Source organism: Pezoporus occidentalis, unplaced genomic scaffold (assembly GCF_034315485.1).
Source record: "Pezoporus occidentalis ecotype Australia unplaced genomic scaffold, CSIRO_AGI_Poc_V1 ctg113, whole genome shotgun sequence".
Lineage (NCBI taxonomy): Eukaryota > Metazoa > Chordata > Aves > Psittaciformes > Psittacidae > Pezoporus > Pezoporus occidentalis.
The window spans coordinates 438,525-449,647 of NW_026912918.1; the positions used below are offsets into that span (position 1 = coordinate 438,525).

At 40.4% G+C, this 11,123-nt stretch overlaps 1 protein-coding gene across 1 annotated transcript; it reads right to left on the minus strand.

Annotated features, from left to right (window-relative positions):
- Positions 1-5,527, minus strand: ANKS4B (ankyrin repeat and sterile alpha motif domain containing 4B). The gene is made up of 2 exons (XM_062634466.1): positions 5,216-5,527; positions 1-1,693 (listed from the first exon to the last, which is right to left on the minus strand). The coding sequence occupies exons 1-2, from the start codon at positions 5,377-5,379 to the stop codon at positions 625-627; spliced, it is 1,233 nt and encodes a 410-aa protein (XP_062490450.1). The 5' UTR covers positions 5,380-5,527; the 3' UTR covers positions 1-624.
- Positions 5,528-11,123: the final 5,596 nt, after the last annotated feature.

Consider the following 11,123-nt stretch of genomic DNA (forward strand, 5'->3'; position numbering starts at 1 on the left):
TCTCTTGGCAAGGTGTTTCATGTATTTTTAAATTAGCATCAATACAATAGCAAAACATGTTACTGACAAGAACATGAAATTTGCTGTAAATTGGTCTTATTTACATTAATTCAGATGTTATTTGAGTCAATAATCAAGATTCAGATCCTATTTCTAACATATCACTACCAGTAAGAGCAGTTTGTAAGAATCAAACAGAAGTGAATGGAGAAAACTCAAAGCTCTCCAGCTTTGAGAATGTTCTTTGCATTGTGGTTTTGGAGAAGGAAGGAAGGGCTTTGCTAAGGAATGTAGTGTGGCTGGCCTTTGCTAGTGTTTTATGTTATTCAGACCAAAAGGAAACCAATCCCCATAAACAGTTCAGGGAGAAAAAGCTTTGAATCTGTAGCTTTTAGGGTTTTATCTTCACATTCTTTCTTCTTGTCAGATTATGCTTGAATTAATATCCTGCTCATCACAGCCGTCTGTCCAGAGAGAAAAATCTTTGTCCTTGCTGTGCTTCCTAAGCAATTGGTAACTTTTCTGCCTTTTGCTTTAGCAGACTTCTGAAAAGAATTGCATGCTCTTTGGAAAAAGGAAAAGATAATGAGTCAGGGTGCAGGTTACAGCAGCAGGTATCTTAGTTTATAAGCAAGTGTCTACAGTCTTTCCAGGGGTCTTGAGTGCCTGTTTTCTTTTATTCACAGCATTCAAAACTTTCTTTCTTGGCCCAAGTTCCATCTGAATGCTCTGTAGATCCTGATCAGAACATAGCATCAGGGCATCTAAATCAATTTTTTCCCTCATGAAGACAGGAAGAAACTCATCCAGCATCTGTGATGCCAGAAATACCTCAAGGGGTGTGTTCTCTGCTTCCTCGTCATCCCAAATGACTTCTTCCTCATACCAAGGGATATCAGCACCATTTTCAGCATCATCTTCCCTGGTGTTTTCAGCATTTTCAAACTGAAAGAGCTCACTGGACATTTTAAAGCTTGTATCTTCTTTCTCAGAAGATACAGTTCCAGGATTTACATCTGCAGCCAAATTCCTTCCAAACACAATCTTGCCAAGACCCGGCCGCTTAAAAATGGAGAGCTGACTGTCATTATCAGAAAAGCTTTTCTCTTCAAGCTCATTCAGTAATTCATCCTCTTCTTTCTCATCAAAAAAATGCATCACTGTTCTCCTACCTGTACCATTCTCTTGTGCATTGCTTTCCTGGCTTCTTGTGTTGTCATCTGTCTTTCTTGCCTTCAGTTTGAAGGTATCTTTCAGATTTTTGGAGAAAGAACTTGTTGCAGTTGAAGCAAAGAGACTGGGCAACTTTACTCTGGAGTATGTCCCTCTGGAAGAGTTTACTGTGCCAACCTTTTCTTTCATATAATTCCTGTTCATTTCATGCTGGTGTTTCTCTTGGCGCTTCTCGCATTCCTTGATTTGTTTCTCCACATTCCTCTGGGCCTGTGCTTTGAGTTTGGAGACCTTCTTTGGATTCAGCATGTTCTGCTCGGTGGCTGCTTTGTCCAGGATTTGGACACATTGTTTGCGGTCTCTGCTGGCAGCTGCCTCCAGGGGAGTGCGGAAATCATTGTCCAGAGCAAAGATATTGGCACCAAAGTTGATCAAAAAAGAAACACAAGAGATGTGACCATTGCAAGCAGCATGGTGGAGAGGCGTGTTCCCCCAGATGTCACATTTGTCCGGATCACCTCTGAGGAGGAAAACAGCATAGAGTGAGCTGGATGTACCCAAGCATAGCACTGCAGGGGGATTGAGCAGATACTAAACATTTAGCTCTGCTTTGCTGTAAGTACTACAGCCCAAGGAAAATGAGTCAGCTTAGCTCCATCCTCTAGAACCACGCTGCACCTACTTAACGTAAGCGCTGAGTTTAGCTGCATGTGCGGCATAAGCTCCAATTCCTGCCTGCCTGTGAATTAAGCAAGCTCACTAAGGCTGAGTGTGAATGCATGTGCAACTCTCCTTAACAGAGCCAGGGTATTTCCTTTGTGTTATCCCAGGCTATTGGCAGGGTTTGCTTTGCTCCTTGCTGGTCTCATCTGCCTCACCTACAACAGTGCAGCAAATGCCTGTGTACAGGCAAGGGACAGCAGCTCTGACTGCTTTGTTGCTGACAGCTCAAAATGGGCTCAGGCTTCTACTTACACTTGCTGGAATTAATGGCAAAACTGTTTCAATAGATTTTGTGTGGAATATTTTAAAGACATTTTGGTGACACTTCCCTTTTGCATATCAAATGGAGGAGCAATATTAGGAGGATTATTCACTGTCCACAGTGGTATATATGTAATGAGCTCACGGAGTAACTTTTTTGGTAGGTAATAGGTAAATGGTTAGGAGTAAAGCCCTGGTTACACATTTGTCTCCATTGCTATTATATTAAGCTCAGATAGATGCTGTTGTTTTTCTTCAATTCTTTTATTCTCCTTAAGCTGCTTTTTGCTCATGGCGTTTGAAAAGCAGAAGCTCTTTTGAAAATAAAATACCACATCTTTTCAATTAAATTTAGAGCCAGTGAGAAATATTGCTTTATTTTTAACTCTTGCACTGACTTCACACTGAACTGCTGCCTGCAGACAAAAATTGGCTTGAATCTTTTGGTATGTATTCGGCATAATCAACATTAACAAAGTTCAGAACAAAGCTTGAGCCATCTTGTGACCAATGGTCAAGGCAGCCACAGCAGCCTAAAACTTTTAATAACTTCAGAGACAGGGGTCAATTTACAAGGAGAATTTCTACTTTTGGGAGTTCAAAGATGTCTTGGAGATTTGTTCCACAGCAGCTGAACTATGAGTGAAATTGTACATCCTATCACATCTCCTTCAGGCACTGATCTCTGCCTTTGAGTATCTCTGAATAAAAACACTAACATATTTGTCAAGGGCCAAATCTGAAAACATCCTTCAGCCTGAAATGCCACAGGCAAGAGAGGTCAGGTGTCCCTGCAGAGCTGAGACATAGAGCTGCCCACATCAAGAAACAATAGGAAGCCCGAGCATGCCAGGCTGTGGGACCGCAGGCATTTCTACAGGGAAGTGGCAGCTGAGGGTCAAAGTTTCTCCACTTAGACATGTGGGAACCATGTGTTCATGGTTCTGCTTCTGTAGCTGTGCCCTCTGGAACTGCCTGGCTGCGGCAAGCATGCCAGATTCCTTAATTCCCACATTAGCAAACAGGCTGTGTTATCCTGAGCCTTGGGAGCGCTGGGCCATCCCTTCTCCCTCAGGTCTCTCCATAGCTTTTTGTGGTCTCCCTTCCCCATGGATGCTGCCAGCCTTTGAGTCTCAGATAATTGTCAAACTGGAGTGTCTGTTCCCAGCTCAGTGCGACTTTGGATAAGGTTTGACATTTACTTTGGGTTCTCATATTTTCCCTGCTTTCCCAAGAAAGAGGCTCACACAAAAGAGAGCAGATCTGCTACTTGGTTTTGCCTTCATTTATGTACCTGCAAAGCAAGCAGAGAAAATACCTCTTGATGCCTGGGAACATAAACTATTTCAAGATGAAAGGGGTTATTGTTAGTATTGCTAAATCATCCAAGGACTGAATATGTTGCAAGCCTCAGAGTCCTAAAATCTGCAACCACCCTAAAGAAAACCATCCTGTACCTCAGTGCCTTTGTCAGGAAACCTCTTCAAGGATAGGATGAATTGTTAAAAATAATTAAAATACTTTCTCACAGAAAGTGTTGACTGCAGAACAGACTGAACATCTTCCAAATCTCAGGTTCTCTCAGGAAAACCAGTGAGGCTGCAGCCATACCTCTGACAGGCGCAGCTTGCTGATTGTGTCAGGAAATCTTGGATTAAAATAGAGGTGAATGTGTGTGTTTGAACATTTTGAGAGCAACACTGTCCCAAGCTGTCTTCTAGCAAGAAAAAGAGCTAGAAATATATTAAATAACAATGACATAGAAATCCTGATCTTTGTGTTGTCCACTGTGACTTCTATCAGCTCATGTGGTACAAGACATATTTCTCACTCCAATTTTGACAGCAAAAATTACTTTGTTAATTGTTCCTTAGCTGTCTGTCTTTGAGGTGGTCAGGGACAAACCTTTATTGACTCTAGATATCTCTGTGAAGCTGCCTTAATTATATGAGTTGAAAAACTGTCAATCTATTTTTTGCTTGTCCTGAGGACAAAGCAATAACCATTCAGTCCAAAGGTCTTTTTTATTGTGTTATTACAGCCACACCTGAGCTCAATGAGCTATAAAGCAAATCTATGAAAAAAGCATTTTTATTCCATATTTTCAATTCTTATTTTTAATAAAACCGAGATACATCTGAGTAGTTATTTAGATTTTTTTATCCATTCTTCTTTAACCTATTAGGATTGAAAGTACAGGTCCACTTAATCGTCATCTCAGTGAAGTAACATTTTATTAACTGTCTCTCTACACAAGAGCATGTTGTCTTTCATTAGATCTTATTACAGAATCACAGCTTAAAAGGTAGGCTCCAAGCAAGAGAGTATGGAGGGGTGGGAGGTAATTACCTTGTCAATAATGAATTTTAAGTATGCAGTACATTTAAATGATACCAAACAGAAATATTACTATTACAAAATAAACCTTTAGAAAACCTTCCTTTCCTTTCTTCTTTTTATTTGTTTTGTTTTGTTTTACAAGGATCCTACCCCAGCTTCTGAAACAGTATTATCATTTTTAGCATTGCGGTAGTTGCTAATACTGTAAAAAGCAGAGAAATAAGAATTTTAGGTGTTACTGTCTTAAAACTATTAGTTGTGACTGGCCTCTGGAAAGCGTTAAATCTTCACAAAGGTCTACCAACTGCTCGTTGGAAGCAAATGGGAGAGATTTCTTGCTAAAAATGTTTCAAACAATGCACTTCTGTATGGAACCCATTTCAAAGACATGTTATCGTCAAAGGTTGTTGACCAGCTTCTCCTCCATTATAGCAAAGGAAGATCCCAGGCCCTTGCTCCTACCAACCACTCCCTGCAGGCTCCATATACAAGATGGTTCTGCTGATGCTGATGCGGCTTCACCGACTGCATGTACAGACCTGCATGCAGGTTCTGGAGCTAAAACATTGCGAATTAAGGGAAACAGTTCTTGGCAATGAGTTGAAGGGAGCCACTGTGATTTTCAGCCTTTTAGGTCTGAGGTCGTCAGGCATTAGAAACATGACACACATTATACTTTTGAACCACAAGCTTTAAGCAATGGAGACTGATGACTTACCCCCTCCGGCATATGACTTCCAGAGCATCTAGATATCCATGGTATGCTGCCAAAATGGTGGGTGTCATCCCATCCTCATCTGAAGTATTAAGGTCTTTCCTAGTTGCTTCTTTCAAGAGGTCCAAATTGCCATCGGCTGCTGCTTTATGATACCTGCTCGACATTTTCAGTAGCTTCTGGTTTCCCAAAGCAGCTTGAACTATATGCAGGGTGTACAGTCACCCTTCCATTACAGGGATAGTTCATTAATGATTACAAGTTGAGACGTCCCTGTGAGGATGGAAATGAGGAGGCAAAGTTCATCTTAGCAGACAAATTAGCTGCAGCTCTGCATAGGTAATAAGGTGGTGGTGCGGTGAATGCTTTCATTTTCTGGAAAGTGGCTCTGCTTTTTACCATTTGTTGCATATTTGACTACTTAAACTTGAGTGAATTCATTCATCTTCTCTGTGCCTTTGCTTAGCTGTTCTGAGAAAACTTCAAAAGGACCTTGAACTTCAAACAACCTTCAAAAGCCATGAATGTCAGTATGAGCAGGTTACACCCTAAGTAATAAAGTATCCGTGAGTTTTGATAGGATGTAATGCATGAGCAGTTCCCTTTACTGGTGAAGTCCTCTGTAACCTATCATTTACTGGTTTGCTGCATTTGAAAACAAGCCTTTTCCCTGCCGAACTGGGCACATCCATGAAGCTGTCTTGGGAACACAGATTGGTGTGCAGATGGAAACAGACCTGTCGGAACCAGGGTGGTGTTGGGATAAAACCACCAGCAGGTCTGCAAGTCAGAGCAGGCAAAACCACAGCATAGAGTGTGATCCTTTTAACCACAAGTTGAATTTCATCAGAGGATCTTAAGGCATTTGGCAAATCTACATTCATCTACAGGTATTGTAATCTCTAGTTTAGATAGAAAAAAAATGTGCAGGATTTCCTCAGGATAGCACTTTGAATTCAAGAAACGGGAACCTGATGAGCCTCCACCAGCTGCCCCTGCCTGGGCACTGTGGTTCTCCAGGTCCTATCTCCTATAACAACTACTTGCTTTAGAAGTCATATCCCCTGATTCAGTGTCATTAACAGCTACCTCTATGAGTAGAAGCTTATAGAATTAGACGGTAATTCTAATTCTTAGATTCAAAAGAATTACTAATAGAAAACCATGTAAAAGGTCAGTTTTAAAAGAGTAGCTGAGAAATCAGAGACTACCTGCTGCTTAATAAAATGCTGCAGGCTATCTGTTATTCTGGTCACATTCACAACAGCTGCGAGATGAATATTACTTCTTGTCAAGCTGTTTTCTGTGACTAACCAAATTAACCTGTATCTTGGAGAACCTACCTCAGCAATTAGCAGTGAGGTTTTGTCCCTTATTATGCCCCTTTACAGAAGCAGTAGCAATTGCAAACCGGCCCAGAGCTGGTGCAATTACTGAATGGAGTGCCACCTCATTTACTTCCCATAATGCTACCCATGAAATACACCAGAGACCTTTCCAAAAGGGCTTTCTTTCTTAATTATTTTCTCAGACGGGGATTGAAGAACTCTTCAGGAAAAAACTTGCACCAACATTTTTCTTTCATGAGGACAAGGAGAGTCAGTTAGATGCTGTAGAGGTTTGAATCTTTGAATAAATAAGTCTAGGCAGGAGTAAACCAAAGCCCTGTTTTTCCTACAAGTTATCCACAGACACAGCCACCTCCGATGCTATCCTGCTGTCCCAGGGCAGTGAGGAAGGGCTATGCTTCACCCAGGTCACCTCCATCCCCGCATTAGAAGGCAGTTTCACCCTCAGCCCTTTTTCAAGTTCCCTGCACTGCCATTAATATTTTTTCCAATAAATATACAGTTATTTATTCATTTTTTTTTATTTAACCAGGCTCAGCACCAAGTTAAATCTACAGATACTAGAAAAAAACTAGCTGTTGCAGAACAAAGACAGCTAATACACATATATGTTTATGTTTGCTACAATTAGCTGTTTCTTGATGCCATCAAATTTTATTTCATTTACTGGGTAGTGTAAGCTTTTTTAGTCTCAAGAGTGTAAAATGATCACCAAGGTGTGTACTGCATATATCACTAGTGCCTGGTGGACGAGAGGAAGGAGACAGTAAGTTTCTTGTATTTCACATTGTTAGCTACACCCATTAAAGTGATTTGGTAGCAAAAGAGACCTTTCATTTTCAATATTATTGATTTCTACTACAGGAGTACATTAGTTTCTTTTCTGTTCTTTAATTCAGTACACACAGTGTTGATCTCATAAATCTCTGTAAATATTGATTTTGAAAGAATCTGTATGATGCTAAGTGGGAGACTGTTGTGGCAAGTTTTAATTAAGAGGTAAAGCAAAACCCACGTCAGTTGGAGAGAAGCTCTGGCACTTTGCAAGTGTTATTATTATTTATGTCACAAAAGTGGCCATCACAATAAAGAAAGAAGAAAGAAAAGACCAAAAGAAATCTCTATCTGTTTCTAAACTCCTGGTACTTGTTCACGTTTGGCCCACCCAAAAAACCTCAACATAAAATGCAACAGTGATTCAATGTCAAATGAGCTAAATTTCTCAGCCTGAATGGAGATTTTTCTTTTCAGATGAAAGATCAAAATTGTGAACTTTTTAAATTGCCTGAGTAGTTAGAATGAAGCTTTTCTTTTGGGGTTTGGAAAGAACTTCAAAACCATTCCACTTCCAATTGAAATGTCTTACCAGGCTCAGGAGAAACTCTGTTGTGACAGTATGTGTTGTTGTAAGCTAATGAATTCGTTAACAAGCAGCTCTGATTTGTTATTGGATTTTGTTATGTATATCCTTATTTCTCTATTTATTTTTTTTTTTTAGGACTAGCTTAAATAAAATATTACCAGTTAAACTGTTTAGATTGAAAGACTACACCATCATTAGTTATGTTGTTCTAGAAAACTCGGAGCCTGATCTGAACAATGATGTTGTGCCATCTGTTTTGCATGAGGTATTATTCAGCAGAACATTTCCTTATTACAGTTTTTATAAGCACCAAATGTGGTATGGTGAAGGCCATAGGAGATGAGGCAAGTAAGTCTCTGCTTGCCTAATGAGATCCCTGGAACTAATGGGCTTAGAGAAGAATGAAGTTAGTCACACATGGTAATTGTGGCTACACAATTCAGAGATGAGGACAACATTTAAACAACAATAGGAGTTTATTTCTTCACTCCTTAGGCAAAACTGCTGTGCCTGAGGACACTGTTGCTGGATGCCCTGTGAGCAGCCGCATTCCCACAGTGGAGTTAAGTATGACCCTCACCGGTTCTGCCCAAGACCCATCCTGACATGATCATTGTTCAGGTTTATCTGCGCCCAAGTCGGGGGTCCAAGGTTAGCCCTTACAATCTGCCTGCACACATCGTTTCAGGAGCAAGGCTTTAATCAATAGGGAAAGATACTAAAATTGAAAGTCAATAAAGCCAACTCTACCAAAGCCTTGTCTCTTCTCACCTGCACACCTCGATTCCTTGCCATACTGGGCACATAAAAGCAGACTGTGGGGTTTCTATAAGACTAAAAGCAGTGACATTTCCTGTTTTATCATAGTGACATTTGCAATGAGTGTTTTGGGACTGCTCAAAAATAGAAGACCTGACCCAGCCTTGGGCTCTTTGCATTGCTAAAGCCTTTTTGTTGGTTTTAGTTTTTTCTTTTTCCCCTGATACCAACAACAGTGCTATATGAACAGTCCCAAGGACAGCCATATTGAGCTCAGTGGTGTCACAAATGTCCTGCTGCCAGTGTGTGAGGGACAGGGACTGCAAAGCCCATAGGAAAGTGCCCTGTTGTTACAGGTTATTGTTGCATATTGTTACAGGTTAACAATTTGTGGAGGGAATGGCCACGCTTTCTCTGTAGCTTAACGTGTGGATTCAGATGTGTTGAGCGAAGCAACAACTAATTACTATAGCACACCCTGATGAATTACATCTGACAAACTTACATACTCAAAGATTGGTATTAGGAGATGCTAAAGCACTAGAGGGCTAACCCACTTGAGGTGACTGTCATGATAGCGTTGCTTTAACTGTTAAATGTTGTCTGGCCCAGCATCACCTTTCACTTACACAAGCCACAACCTGTTATGAGGCATTTGGGAGTTGGTAAAACACAAAGTTAACTCTAGCAGGTGAGGACAGGCTGTGCTTCTGCACAGGGACCATGCTGCTGCTTAGGCTTAGGCTTCCACAGGTGTCTCCTGTGCTAGCAGCATCACTCTGGTGTGATGCAAGGCTGAGATTCTACCAACCCAGAGTCAGCCACACTCTGAGAATGTGATCCAAAGCTCTCTGAGACTTACAGCTTTCCCATCAACTTAATGAAGCTGGGAATCAGGGGCAGAGAAATTGCGAGTAAATTTAACTTTACAATGGATTTGATTTCCTGAAAGTACCTAATTTGTGGAATTCATTAAAGGATGTATACTTGAAACACTTTTTTTCCTCTACTGTGTTAGTTAATCCCAAGCTAAATAATAATAGATACGTGATAAAATAAACTTTGTATGTCTTTGTTGCATTAATTTTCTGTATGACCATTGCCTTTGAAAACAATGACTCTTATTTTAAAAAGAGGAAAAAAAGGTACATGTTATATGTTTGTGAATTCAGGAGTCTCTGGGAAGTTAATTACTTGCCAAAGGTTAGCCACCTGCTAATCCTTTTGATGACAAAAGCAGAAGGGTGATTTCTTTTTGTGCTGTTTACTGTAGTGTGGTTATGGATCTAAGCTAATGTTGCTTATTGCTATGAGTGGCATTGTGCACACTTGGTATCCCCACTTGCATATTAGCTTTAACTCTGCATTTGCCATGTTCTCACACGGGTGAAAGTGAAAGGGATGCTCATAAAGAATATGAATCTTTTTAGTTACTTACACTAGTGATCTGCATTGCCTGTATGGATCATACTGCTTTGCCACACAGTGCACTGGTGGCAGTCATACACTTTGCAGCTACTTCCACTCATGCTGTTGTCCCACTTCCCAGTGCTCTGGTATCTACCAGCAGTGGACAGACAGCTCTTTCTGACAACTCTGGCTTTAAGAGAATTGGAGCTACTGTCACTTGGGCTGGAAACTCTAAAATCTGCTCTAGGCAGAGGTCTGTAACTGTAAAAAAATTATAAATGAATATATTTTACATGAACACATGCTACATTAATACAAAATCTGTCATTCCCTGAAGCCATATTTAACATCCCATTCCTAAATTACCATCCATACTATTCATTTTAGTCTCTTCCTATGATCTGTCTTTTTTGCTTTCTCACATCTCAAGAATTCAATTACTTTTAAAAATACGAGTTTCTGGGTTTTTTATAAATCTGTTTGAAATCAAAAGCATTGGGGAAGCTGAAAGGCAGCATAGATCTGAGGTGCTTTTCTTTTCAGGCCTCTTCCCCACAGCTCTGAACAATGACAGTCGAGCCAAAGCCTCCAGAGATCTTCCAGACTAAAGACCTGAAACTTGCCGCTTGTGTTTCCTTCCTAATTATATTTATATCAGCATTGCAGACTAGCTCATACAGGGGAACAAAATACTCTCATTTACATTCAAATCTACCAGTGGAATTGTTTCAAATTACCAGAAAAAGTGGCCCAGAAATGTTCTTTTTTTAAAAATAACTGCCAAGAAAAAAAAAAAAGCACATTTTTCTGTGCAACACCTAACAAGGAAATAAAGAGAATGAAGAGTACACTGTCAGAGCAAGAGGAAAAAAAAACAAAACCTTCAAAATAGAAGGAAACAACAACCCGTGCCAAAGACTTAATATAACATCAAAGCCTCCTGCAAGCCCATCTCTTCATAGTACAGAGACCACAGTAGAGGCAGGTGTGAGCTCTCAGTGCCTTGAGCAGCAGAAAGGCAGCACCTGTG

Excerpts from the sequence above, each read along its gene's own strand:
- ANKS4B (XM_062634466.1), bottom strand. The coding sequence starts at position 5,379 with ATGTCGAGCAGGTATCATAAAGCAGCAGCCGATGGCAATTTGGACCTC. Across the intron at positions 1,694-5,215 it reads GAAGTCATATGCCGGAGGGG|AGGTGATCCGGACAAATGTG; the intron begins GTAAGTCATCAG and ends TTTCCTCCTCAG.